The sequence below is a fragment of the Crinia signifera genome, chromosome 6 (assembly GCF_055691185.1).
Source record: "Crinia signifera chromosome 6, ASM5569118v1, whole genome shotgun sequence".
Lineage (NCBI taxonomy): Eukaryota > Metazoa > Chordata > Amphibia > Anura > Myobatrachidae > Crinia > Crinia signifera.
The window spans coordinates 71,338,758-71,353,160 of NC_139222.1; the positions used below are offsets into that span (position 1 = coordinate 71,338,758).

Genomic DNA, 14,403 nt, shown 5'->3' on the forward strand with positions numbered 1-14,403 from the left:
CGAGCCTCTAACCCAGCATGGGGCTTCTTTGTGCTCGCCTCCTGTCGGAGCACCGGCAGTCGGGTTTCTGATGTCGGGATACTGACCGACGGTATCCCGATTGTCGGACCGCCATACCAAACCTGCCTAATGGTGCTTACATTAGAGATTTATCGGGACAATTCCCTATTCTCTCGAAGCAAGGGTCTCCTCAAAATCCAACATTAACTCAAAACATAAAACAACAGCAAAAAAACTATGAAACTTATACAATCATTTAAAAAACAAAATCTATGCTGATTTTATTAAAAAGTGAGGATGTTAGTCTTGAGACATTTATGGATGTGTATTGATTTGTAATTTTATTTTTTTGTGCTTGGATTAAAGCAAAAGTTTTTTTCTTAATATTTCTTAGCGTGTATGTAACATTTTCCTCGTTGTCTTTCTCCCTTTGCAGCACTGCTGGTGGCATTTGTCTGTCTGGTGTGTATTTGTGGATTATACTATTCTGCGAAATACATCTTTAGGTAAGAGTAATGCCTTCTAATTTGCAAATTGACATTTACTATAACTAATATATATATATATATATATATATATATATTTATATACAAACACTAGTGACCCACCCTGCCTTCATATGGGAGCAATTTTGAATTTAAGGCAATATATATATATATATATATATATATATATATATATATATATATACGGTGAAAGATAGACGCGTCACTCCAGGGGTCTTTTTCAAAGCTTTTATAGCATATGGATAAATCAGTTACATGACAAAGTCAACGTTTCGATACTCAGGGGTATCGTTGTCAAGACAGCATGTAACAGGTATCAAACATAAGGATGAATGCCCGCACGGCGGCGGGACCAGGCATATATAACATAAAAAACACTTACTGGCTCCATGTGATGCTGACCGGCCACCGGGTGCAGAGCGCACACCTCCTGTCACTGAGGCAGGAGCGCGCACCACTGACGTCACCCCGCCTGCTGCATAGCAACGCAGACAGGTCGGGTGAGCGTCCCCGGCGACCAATCAGGATCCCCATAGCCAGGACAAACACATGAAGAAACACAGCGTATGCATGTTAAATGACCAGCGCGGGGGATCTGCAGCGATGCGAGGGGATAGCACAGCAGACACGGGGGCCGACTCACAATCCAATAGCAAACAGGGTGTTGAAATAAAGTCAGCGCAGGCAAATGTTGCCTTGGTGTGAACGTCCATGCAGAAGATAAAGTCAATGTCGACGATAAAGTCAATGTCGACCAAACAGTAGACACCCAGACGGTGGAAGTAGCAGTACAAACACTTAGAGATCCAGAGAGCAGCGGGGGTGGAATACAGGGAGTAGCGGGTGTATTGTGCTGCTAACAGCGGGGCGGGTGGGCAGCGCTGATGGCACGGCTGGGGCGAATGAGTAGCACCGCTGACACTGCTGAGAGGATTTTGGGTGCAGCAGATGTGCTAAACTGTTAGTAGGAGGGTACTGATAATGCGGCCACAGCTGAAGAAACATGGTGTCTCTATGAGGCAATATCGGTGAATCATAGTCAATGTCGACACACGTGTCAACGTGGCTGTAATAGTGTCCCAAACTTCAGAAAAATAAGCTCCAGTGGTCCAACGTGCCACCACAGCCCTGTGGCCCATTGTTAAATCAGATCGATCACTACCATGCTTCAGCAGAATTCGCCCCATGGCCTGCTACACCCGTGGCAGGAATATTAAGGACAAGGTTATGCATGCCGACATCACCGGCTTCGAATCCACAGCTCCCAAAGTACACTTCCTCCATAAACCCCCTGGCTGCTATCGATGCCTCAAATGTACTACCTGTCGCAATTTGGTAGTATGCAAGACCTTCCAGCACCCCCATCACGACCAGTCTTTCCGCATCAACCACGTCTTGACTTGTCTCACTACTCATGTGATCTATCTGCTTTTTTGCCCGTGTCGACAACATTACGTCGGCAAAACTATAAGAACCATCAGGGAACGCATGGCACTTCACCGTTCTGCTATTAACAACGCCATTTCATCCAAAAAAGCAGATCAACCAGTGGCTCGTCACTGTTTGGAAGCGGGACACACTGTGGCTGACATTAAGTTTATACTCATCGATCATGTACCTGTGCTGCCTAGAGGTGGTGACCGGGATGGCCTCTTACTAAAACTTGAGGCCAAATGGATCCATAAACTTAATACTGTCAAACCATTTGGTTTAAATGACAGAATGAACTGGAGCTTATTTTTCTGAAGTTTGGGACACTATTACAGCCACGTTGACACGTGTGTCGACATTGACTATGATTCACCGATATTGCCTCATAGAGACACCATGTTTCTTCAGCTGTGGCCGCATTATCAGTACCCTCCTACTAACAGTTTAGCACATCTGCTGCACCCAAAATCCTCTCAGCAGTGTCAGCGGTGCTACTCATTCGCCCCAGCCGTGCCATCAGCGCTGCCCACCCGCCCCGCTGTTAGCAGCACAATACACCCGCTACTCCCTGTATTCCACCCCCTCTGCTCTCTGGATCTCTAAGTGTTTGTACTGCTACTTCCACCGTCTGGGTGTCTACTGTTTGGTCGACATTGACTTTATCGTCGACATTGACTTTATCTTCTGCATGGACGTTCACACCAAGGCAACATTTGCCTGCGCTGACTTTATTTCAACACCCTGTTTGCTATTGGATTGTGAGTCGGCCCCCGTGTCTGCTGTGCTATCCCCTCGCATCGCTGCAGATCCCCCGCGCTGGTCATTTAACATGCATACGCTGTGTTTCTTCATGTGTTTGTCCTGGCTATGGGGATCCTGATTGGTCGCCGGGGACGCTCACCCGACCTGTCTGCGTTGCTATGCAGCAGGCGGGGTGACGTCAGTGGTGCGCGCTCCTGCCTCAGTGACAGGAGGTGTGCGCTCTGCACCCGGTGGCCGGTCAGCATCACATGGAGCCAGTAAGTGTTTTTTATGTTCAGTGGTGCAAGTAGGAAAAAGTTCTTAGTGGTACTGTGCCGCGCGCCAAAGGCGCGCACCGAAAAATGGGCGTGGTCAGGGGGTGTGACCAGGGGCATGGTCATATGACACTAGGGGGAGTGGCTGGAATATTGCATGCCGAAGGCATTTGGCCAAAGTTTACACAGTAATGCCTGTTACGCGTCACACACCCAATACATATGACCCATGCCATAATGCCCGTTACACATTATTCCCCACACCATAATGCTCATTACACCGCACAACTGATGCCCATTACTAATATGCCCACACAGTGCCAGATATGCCCCCACAGTGACCCAGTGCCAGATATATGCCCCCACAATGCCACACATATGCCCCCAGTGCCAGATATGCCCCCACAGTGCCACACATATGCCCTCAGTGCCAGATATGCCCCCACAGTGCCACACATGCCCCCAGTGCCAGATATGCCCCCACAGTGCCACACATATGCCTCCAGTGCCAGATATGCCCCCACAGTGCCACACATATGCCCCCAGTGCCAGTTGGTGATCCGGGAGGAAATGGGGGCAAGTGGCAGAGTGAAAGACACTGGGATGGTGTGGGTCACTGTGCTGCCAAAAGGGGATGGTAAATTATTTCGATTAGGGGACACTAGGCTGGGGACAGGTTTGGGCAGAACTGACCTGGCCCATGGACATTACAGCTCCCCACCTCCAGCTGCTGCTTGGTGCCTTGTTGTGAAGTCCAAAAGGTCGTCACAGTGGTGTGTTCACAGTCACTGCCTTACATGGTGGTCTGGCTAATGCCTGCCTCTGCTCACTGAAGACGCAGCGGCAGCCTGTACTGGGCGGCTGCACTGTCATCTCTGCAGGTGGGAGACTCTCCAGCCGGGGCAGAGGTCCATCTCCCGATCAGCATTGCTGCTGGTGAGTGGCGTCGGCAGCGGGGGAAGGCTGGCAACTCCAACTCCTGCACTGAGGGGAGGGAGAGAAGCGCAATGCGCTCCGAGTCCCCTCCGCTAGCAATCAGCTGTGGCGGGGCGGCGAAAACCACGCCCCCCGCCACTTACATATGCGCGCATGCGCAATAAACACTTTGGGGGCAGATTTGTTATGGCGGTACGGGGTACCGGCAGTATTTCTTTTAACGGTACGCCGTACCACCCCGTACCGCCAAACTTGCAGCTCTGTTTATGTTATATATGCCTGGTCCCGCCGCCGTGCGGGCATTCATCCTTATGTTTGATACCTGTTACATGCTGTCTTGACAACGATACCCCTGAGTATCGAAACGTTGACTTTGTCATGTAACTGATTTATCCATATGCTATAAAAGTTTTGAAAAAGACCCCTGGAGTGACGCGTCTATCTTTCACCGTATTCCACTCCTTCTCGTTGGCACCCGGGGCAACTTACCCTTTGGATACCTGAGTGCCGGTTCGTTTCTACGTTCTATATATATATATATATATATATATATATATATATATATATATATATATATATATATATATATATATATATACAGTATATGTATGTATGTATGTACAATACACAAGAACTGCACTCTCACCCTTACTTAGGGATAGCTGCTGGGGTGCTGTATATAGAGCAAAGTGTGAAAGTACAATGCTCCAAACATACATAGAACTTCCCCGTTTAGGGAAAAAACAGCACTCACCAGACTTTAGCACTGTGGTATTCAGGGTAAACATCCCACTGGTTTAATCACAAGATCGGTCTGCCGACGTTTCGGTCCCTAAAGACCATTCTCAAGGCAGAGACAGCATCAAACAGCATAAACAGCAACAGCATCAATGGCACACAAACGTGGCTGGACAGGGACAGGCTAGCGTTGCCTGGGGCCCTGCTTATATAGGGGAGTGTAGACTCCCACCGCTACTGTGCGCTCCAGTGTGTGGAGCGCATGACGTCACTTCCGGGTATTAACCCGGAAGTGTGCGGCCGCGATGTAGTGGCGGCGCTGATCACTGTTTTCACAGCGATCTATATATATATATATATATAACCGTTTAGGCAGTGCAAGCCAAGACCGCACATGGATGGACAGCTATTCTTTGAGTTGCATCAGTTCAGCTCCCTTTTGTCATAGATTAATGTTTCATGCACCTAAACTTCCCTCAGCAAATGCTCTGAAGAATTATGAAAACTGCATCAAAATCCGGTCTCAAAATTGGCCTGTTATTATGAACAAACCCCAAATATCAACATTAGTTTGCAATTGTTCCAAATCTGCTGACTTTGGGGCAACCTCATCATAGTCTCACTGCAGCCAGAAAATGATAGGGGCATTAACTTTAAAAGAGTGCTATGAATAAGGAAATGTAAGTGTCACACCAGGGGTCTGAGTCCCAGTGACGAAGACCTCAGGTGGGGACTCGGGCCAATGTAGAATTCGGGGAGGCTTTAGGAGACCCTTGCGCATTCACTTGCGCGACAGTGCACCCAGAGGCAGGAAGGAGGCAAGGTAAAATACAACCAGATTTATTGATGTTACGGATGACAGGAAGGTTGTATATGGCAGGCAGTAGAATATGCGAATACTGTAACACAATGAAGGACAGGTGGTATGGGATGCAGTGCAGAGCACTGATGAAGTCCTTGATGGGGAATGTACCCCGCACAGTGAGCAATACTTTACTGGAGCTTGCCTTTAGATGAGATGTGGAACGATGGCTGGAACATTGAATGCTGGTGGAACTATGGCTTGAACATTGAATGCTGGGTAATGATGATTAGAACATTGAATGCTGAAGAACGATGGCTGGAACATCGAATGCACAGGAACAATGGTTAGAACATCGAATGCTGAAAAACGATGGTTGGAACATCGAATGCACAGGAACGATGGTTAGAACATTGAATGCGGATGAACGATGGCTGAAACATCGAATGCACTGGAGCTAGGCTGAGAACTGCTGAGGTGAATGACCAAGACTGGACACCGGATCACAGGAACTGGAATACCTGGACGGTCACAGGAGCTGGAATACCTGGACGGTCACAGGAGCTGGAATACCTGGACGGTCACAGGAGCTGGAATACCTGGACGGTCACAGGAGCTGGAATACCTGGACGGTCACAGGAGCTGGAATACCTGGAGTAAATCACACAGCAGCAGCAGAGAGAGACAACTGCACCAACAGGAGACAATTGACAAATGAAGCACTAGGCATGGTCTTTGGGCTCCCGGCATACTTATACCCACTGGAAGGCCAGGATTGGCTGGGTAGGTATGACAGGGAGCTTAGACTGCACATGATTGGTTCAGACTGACATGTGACTGAAAGGAGCATGGCAGGCCCCATGTCAGGCTAAGGCAGGAAAGCTTGTTTGTATCCATCATGCATGTGGCCGGGATGCAATGGCGGCGGACTGGAGGACCGCCGGACCCCGGACACTGCCGCCAAGCCGCGGACTCAGCAGCGTTGCGGGAACTGGGAGACGACTGCCGGACAGACGCGCTGTGCCCGTATCCGAAACGTAAGCTCAGTCCGCGCAGACACCCAGCCGGTACTCGTATCGTGACAGTAAGATATTTATAATTGCTCCTATATCTTTTAAAACTGTACTATATTTATAATATCATCTTCCGACTACCCTTAGGGACGTCCTCACCAATCAGCCTTTTACAACTATCTTAACTCTCCATTGTAACCTAAATGATATTAATTAAGCTGTAAATAGCCAAAGTCAACTTCTTCTTAATCAAATTCAAGTGAGTTATTGTTTCAAAAGCGGTAGGCGGTGAAGGGCAAACATTTCATTAGCATATATATTAACAATATGGTTATAAATATTTAGTGTTCAATGACATTTTACGCCTAATGTCTTCACATCATAATTATAATTCCCTAATACTATCTGTGGGGCACATTCCAAGTATTGTACTAGACCTTGTAGTTCTGGCCCACTTGGTTTTGATCAACGCTGCAATATCTTCTAATGATTTATCTAAAAAGAGCTCAACCTTTATGAATAGGATTTAATAAGCATAATAAGCAGTTCTGTTTACGCTTTTTATGAGTTTACATTTATCTTTCTGTTGGAAAAAGTACACCGTATACAGTTCATCCTGTAACAGTAATTCATTTGCTATAGTCCAGTGCAGCTGGTCAAATATTTGCTCTCATTACTATGAAACCGCTCACACATTTTACAATGTGCGTAGATATTTAGAACGTTTTTGATCAAGTCCGATGAATATGGCAGCCAATATAGTCCATGAATGATGAGCTGCGTTTGCAAATTAAGAGCATGAGCATAGGTGCGATTGGTTCTATCTGTAGTCATTGGCTGACCAGAACGTATAGTCTGATTCTAAGGTTTTTTTTTAGGTTATTCTGTGACTGTGGAAGCAAAAATTTACCTAAAGATCAAGCGCTTATTATGAGATGTGTTGCCAAGCTTCTGACTCTGGAAAGCTCCTGGAGCACTCTTTATCAGAATCAGGCTAATGAAGGCTGCAAATGCCCTCCCTGAAAACACCTAGGCACACTTGCGTTTTCCCTGACACTCCCAGAAAACAACCAGGTGACACCCCTAAGCTCTGGCTTCATGTCAATCAACTTGCAAACCGCTAGCAATTATAAACTTACAGGGGAGGCTCCAGAGGAGGAGCTGCACTTCAGTTCAAAATTCAAATAGGGGAGGCACGGCAACTTCCACCAACTGCCATTCCAAATTGACTCACTGACAGTTGGTGTGGCTCCCCTCTTTGAATTTTGAACTGTGCTGCAGCCACACCTCTGAAGCCGTGGGGGTGTACACCCTGCGCTTAATTACCACACATCTAAAATATTAATAATTCAGATACAGTGTATGTGAAATAAAATAGTTTTTATTTTAAATTTGACAGAGTTTTAAAAGAAAAAATCATTCAATTTATGCTCTGAATGTTAAGAATATATATATATATGTAAAAAAGTGTTTAAATTGAATTAATAATTGATATAGTAAAAACAATTGATTACCTAGTACCAGTACACATACACAGAACGGATGGGGGGTCACAGGACAAACATTTAAAGTCCAGTACCGGTATTGTCCAGAAAAAACTGTATCTTCCTTGTTTATGGAAAGTGTTCTAGGTATACCTTATTCCAAGGTGCAGGGGGTCTGCCGGCAGACTTACCCGTCACTGCCGTGTTGCGCAAATGGCTGAGGCGGGAACTTCACTTACATCGACTAGTTTCACCGGTAGGCTTCTTCAGGATGTTGCGTGTCATCACGCAACATCCTGAAGAAGCCTACCGGCGAAACTAGTCGATGTAAGTGAAGTTCCCGCCTCAGCCGTTTGCGCAACACGGCAGTGACGGGTAAGTCTGCCGGCAGACCCCCTGCACCTTGGAATAAGGTATACCTAGAACACTTTCCATAAACAAGGAAGATACACAGTTTTTTCTGGACAATACCGGTACTGGACTTTAAATGTTTGTCCTGTGACCCCCCCATCCGTTCTGTGTATGTGTACTGGTACTAGGTAATCAATTGTTTTTACTATATCAATTATTAATTCAATTTAAACACTTTTTTACATATATATATATTCTTAACATTCAGAGCATAAATTGAATGATTTTTTCTTTTAAAACTCTGTCAAATTTAAAATAAAAACTATTTTATTTCACATACACTGTATCTGAATTATTAATATTTTAGATGTGTGGTAATTAAGCGCAGGGTGTACACCCCCACCTCCTCTGTACAATACTGGGTTACTTGTAGTGCACCCCCACACCCCGCAGCTATTTGCCTTCACACGTGGAATGTGGCGCTGTTTTCTCCCCTCTACCAACCCCACACCTCTGAAGCCGCCACTGAAAAAGACTATGGAATTTACCGCAGGATGGCTCTGCGCATGCGCAATAATCGATCGCGATCAGTGCCTGAATTATCCCCTGTGTTTGGGAACCACCAGTCTACGCAAAAGTCAAAATACGGTTGGGCTTCTATTTAAGTGTAAACTGTAGAACTTCCTAACCCATACCTCCCTACTGTCCCAAAAATGGGACTGTCCTGCTTTCTACTCAAGGCCAGTAGTGTCCCGAATTAGGGGGAGGGGCAGTTTAGAGTCCCCCTGCTACCCTCTGCCCTGCTGAGCAGAGTAGCAGTGAATAGATGCTGTGGGTATGCGCACAGTGTCTAGTCAGTGAGAAAGAGGGGCTGGGTCATACCCAGCAGCTCTGAGTGCTAGCCATGCCCCCCACAGCAGGGAAATGGGTTGTGGCCTCGCAGGAGTTCTGCAATCATAGGCCACAACCCCTGATCATGAGGTGTGCAGGCGAGGGTGTCCCTCCTCCACTGCCACCAATGTTAAGGGGTATATGTGATAGTAAAAGTTGTTACCACTTTTATACACAATTGTAGTTACGTAATCAGTGAGTACAGAAGGGGCCTTTCTTATTCTTTCGGCCAGTCGCTGGTATCTGGCGGTTGGTGTTCTGGCGGACTGTGATTGTCTCACCCGCTCATGCATCCATTGCCGAGAATGGGGCGCATGAGCGTCTCTAATGTGTACGCGCCCCATTCGCTGGTAGGGGATCGTATTCAGCGCGCCAGGAGCCGTTCACATAAGAGCGGCTTCATCTGTATATGATATCATTTTCCTTTATCATTGTGGTGCTGGGTGTATGCAATCTTAGCAGCATTGTACTGGAGCTCAAGTTCTTAAAATATAAAATAATTAAGCAGCAACCCACACCCCAAGGATAAGAAGGGACAAAACCAGGAAAAATTCAAATAGGGGAGGCACAGCAACTGCCACCAACTGCCATTCCAAACTGACTCACTGGCAGTTGGTGTGGCTCCCATATTTTAAATTTGAACAGTCCCTTCTCTGGAGCTGCCACTGGACAAAACAGTAGGCCCTTTATTTTATTAATTTCATTAATGCAATATGTCGTATAGTGAATTGAATTTTTGTTTACAGGTTGAGCTGCACTCAACAGTTTATTCTGAGCTTTAAAAGGAAGACATCCAGTGTGAGTACAATCATCTGACTTGTCCTCCCTCATGTTAGTTGGCTTCATAATACCTTGTGTACTGTATGTATGTACTGAAGAATGCCTAGTAGGTCCATGCATTTGTCACTTTAATATCTGCCTCTTCCATAGTGTGAATGGGACCCGGGATACCTATTCACACAGCACAGCAACCTGGGTCACAGCCATGTTCAACTCTGGGTTGTCCGACCTGGGAATTTGTTTAGTGGCGATTTTACACTGCAGATAACGGCAATGGGTTGATTTAGGCGGGCGGAAAGGGGTATTAAATTCTGAAAATCCCGTTGGGTGTTAACTTAATATGGGGCAGATGCACTAAATAATGGAATCTTTAATATATACACATACTAGGTGTAATTTGATATTTCTACACTCTAGTCCACGGACACGACACTTCTGATTTTTGTAGAGAGGTTTGTATTCTAACAGTGGAACACAAACTAAAAAATTATTCGTCAAGAACCCAGAAATGATGCTGCTTCTACAGTATTTGTTGTATGAGTGTTTTCTACAGTCTGCCCTTGTGGTCAATTTATAATTAGTAATGTTTAGTTCTGTGTACTCTGTATTGTTCTAATGTGTGCCATATGTGCAACGCTGTGAACCACTTATAAATAAAATGTAATATATGCACATAGTGTTCATAATATCTATTTGACCGGCATATTGACTAGGAATGCCAATCCTGAGATCCCGGGATTTAGGGCATTTTTGGCATGGATGTGAATCCCGGGATGCCACACACTGTGGCTCCCACACTCCCGCGTCTGCCCGGACTCCAGAGTAAACTGCCTCCTCCCCTGCCCTCAGAGTCTGCCCGCCGCAATCACCTCTCCTCCTCCTTCGCCGGCCACCTTGTTCAGGGCCCGGCTGCCGTCTCCTCCTGTGACCAAAGAGGTAATCATTGCATATCAGGAGGCCGATCCTGGAAATTACGGAATTGGCAGTTTTTTAATCCTGATTCCCGGGATTGAAGAAATGGCCTGGGATTGGCCTCCCTAATATTGATTTATGTATGGCCCGACACCAATCATCCATATGACTTACTTTTTGCATTCTTTTTTCTTATATATGCCTATAAGTTATGCTACATGTTTAAACATTTATTTTTCTTCATGAATAGTTTTTTGTTAAGCTAATGTTTAATGCTGTCTGTGGCTACAGTGCACTGTGAGGACTGCCACCCCCATAATGCCATGCGTGATGATGTCACGCAGTGTGATGTCCTCACACCCAGAACCAGCATTCTGGAGACTGAGACCAATGGAGGGAGAATGTAATGTCATTGTAATGCACAATGTAATAGCGGCAGGTGCTGTCAGATCAGTTGGCCCTTGTGAGGCGACGGCTTCTTCTGCCCGCTTTCAAGCTGAGCCTGCTTCTTCTACCCTAGGCTCGCAATGATTGCCCCAAGGAATTCTAAATGTCCTAGGCTTTTGCCCAGTTTGCCTATTCCTAGGGCCGTCTGTGATCTAGAACTGTGATTTACTGCAGCTGTAGAAACACAGTGCCTAATTCAGGCCTGTTTGCTAGGCAGAGTATATTCGCTGCGTAGCAGCAGATAAATCCCGCCCCACCAAATACATGTCCCCTCACCGAGCGAAGCCCCGCACCAGCATGTGGCCGCTCCATGGATTGATTTTTCCTCCCTTCGTGGATAAAGGTCAGTCTATACTCACTTTTTATCCTGGACAGAAATGGCCAAAATGGGGGGCAGCTGCCCGCCCCAAGCAGGCATGGAAACGCCTGCGTTCGAAGAGGTACACTCAGAATTTCTATGGGCGCGGCCATAAAACGCTGAACGTTCTCCGCATCCGCCCCCTGGAACAAACTCCCCAGCGAGTTTGAAACTTACCAAGGGCATCGGCTCCCGATGCTTACACATGCACATATGCGCACATGCTCAAAGCCCCAACATCGGGACCGGGAAGCGAACTCGGACCTGAGCGATAAGGTCTGAATTGTCCCCACAGTCTACTCTAAAGATTTTGCACCTTGACTGCAAATCAGACTTCTAGGCATGAAACTTGGTGATGTAGAGGAAAAGCTGGGTACATGCCTACAGATTAGTCTGTCCATTCTATCTGGTGGGAGCATGGATCTGGTAATGTGTGAGAGCGTATAACAGTCATCTGTTTGCCCCCAAACAGAAAATAGACATTCTGAGATTCAACACATGAACCCTAACTGTCATTTTTGACAATTTCCCAGCTTTTGGGAGTGAATGCCTGATTGGGTGTGGATCATAAGGTCGACAGTCAGTAGGTCGACCACTATTAATCAACAGGCAGAAGGCTGACACATGAAAAAGGTCCACATATATTAGGTCAACAAGGTCAAAAGGTTGACACAAGGAACATGTTGACTTTGAAAAGGTCAACATGGGATAAGATCGACATGGACACCGTATTAGTGGGCCGCTGTGCTTGCCATGCTTTGGGCACACTATTTTCTGCCCGCTGGGATGGTAAAGTATAAGCATTTTTTTTTTTTTAATTATCATGAAAAACTGATGTCCACCTTTTTGCTTATGTTGACCTTTTGACCATGTTGACATAATGCATGTTGACCTTTTTTAATGTGTCAACCTTTTGCCTGTTGACCTAGACACTGTCGACCTAATGACTGTATCCGATTGTCCTTTGCTCCCCGTACATTACTAGATTTTAATTCTCACCAGAAGCGTGGACAGATAAATCTATAAATGAAAAAAGTCAGGAATAAGACACATGGGCCAGATGTATCAAGCTTCAAAAAAGTGATACAATAACAACCAGCCAATCAGCTCCTACCTGTCAATTTTCAAACCCAGCATGTGACATGACCGTTAGTAGCTGATTGCCTGGATTTTATCACATTGGCACAATACCACTGGAGCATGTTATGATTTCTTGTAATTGGTTACTGTGAATGGGTGGGGAGGAGAGCCAGCGCATTGCTTTGCCCAAGGTTTACGATGTTGGTGACACAGCCCTGAGTTCAGCCACCGCAATGTTGACTGTAGGTCAACTGTGAACAAAGTCAACTGGGGAAAGAGATGGTGGCTATGGTGTTTGCAGTGAAATTGCAGTCTAATAAATATATTTATGTGGTGAACAAATATATATATAAGACGGTCTCGCTATATGTAGGAACTACACTTTTATTTGCCAGAATTCATCCTCCAAAAATCTGATCCATAATTCTTTGGTCTAAATTTATTTATATTCAGTTACAAAATCACAAGTTAATGTGTCAGATTTTCATGTGAAAAACTATGAATAACCTGAAGCACAATTAAAGCTCATCAGAGGCTATTGGTTCATTTAGTCACATGGCAGAAAAACAACTACATTTTGAGCTGTTAATCTCATCAGGCTAGCATCTGGTTGGAGAGACTCAGAAAGGAAGCAGGTAATGTACACATTGCACACACACTTTCAATTTTTTATATACAGAATTTTTTTTACTGAATTTGCATATATAACTCATGCATTTTTTCTTTATATTTTATTACATAACCAATTATTTAAAACTATATCTACAATAAATAATCCTTAAGAACCACCAAGCCTCTACTTTCCCCAGATGGTTTCCCTGCTAACTGTGCACTAAGAAAACAATACTTACTGTATTTCCCTTTATAAAAATGAAAGTGTAGCGTAAGTGGCAGCAGCAGGACATAATTCTATGATGCACACACTGAGCCAGCAACTGGTATGGTATTTTACATCTACAATGTCTAGGTCTACAGTCATAAGGTCAACCACTATAGGTTGACAGTCAAAAGGTCGACATGAGTTTTTTATGTTTTTTTGTGTCTATGTCAACATAGGTCAGTATGGACACAGTCTAAGTGTACGGCGTCCCCTCACATGGCTCACTACGCTCGCCATGTTTCAGGCACGGTGGCTCGCTGCACTCCGCACACTATTATATTCTCCCTCCAAAGTGGATCATAGGGCATGAAAAACCGCCTGTCGGCTCATTTTTTTTTAAACTCACGTCGACCCTTTGACCCTGTCGACCTTTTGACTAATGACCTTTTGACCCTGTCGACCAATAGTGGTCGACCTAGAGTCAATCTTTCATGAGTCCGGATACCGCCAACAGCAAGGTTATGCACAAGAGATAAAGATGGTGATGGAATCGATAAGCTAGTGAGTGGGAACTGAATGCGCAGCAAATCAATGGTAATTCCAATATTTGTTATTGACAATTGTCAATTCATCATGTGATTGTCCTGATTCCAGGAGCAGCAATTGAATGTCTATATTCATGTTTATGGAGGAGATGTAAATGAGAGACTTTATGTCGCTCTATAGTGCAATCTGATCTTTGGGTAATGGGCAGAGAATTGGGGAGACCCACAGCAGGTAGCTACCTTACTAACCGGCCCGATATGAACTTGCCCATATGTTGCACAGTCAGAAAATG

General features: G+C 45.4%; 1 protein-coding gene across 3 annotated transcripts in view; it reads left to right on the forward strand.

Annotated features, from left to right (window-relative positions):
* Positions 1 to 14,403, forward strand: part of LOC146007712 (heparan-alpha-glucosaminide N-acetyltransferase-like) — a 394,310-nt gene that overhangs the window by 69,536 nt on the left and 310,371 nt on the right. For all 3 annotated transcript variants that reach the window (XR_014444391.1, XM_083146282.1, XM_083146283.1), the window contains exons 5-6: positions 437 to 506; positions 9,915 to 9,966. Coding sequence is in view for 2 of the 3 variants with exons in the window: in XM_083146282.1 (XP_083002408.1) it covers positions 437 to 506; positions 9,915 to 9,966 (122 nt within the window). In the remaining variant the exon portion in view is untranslated. The remainder of the gene's footprint in view (positions 1 to 436; positions 507 to 9,914; positions 9,967 to 14,403) is intronic.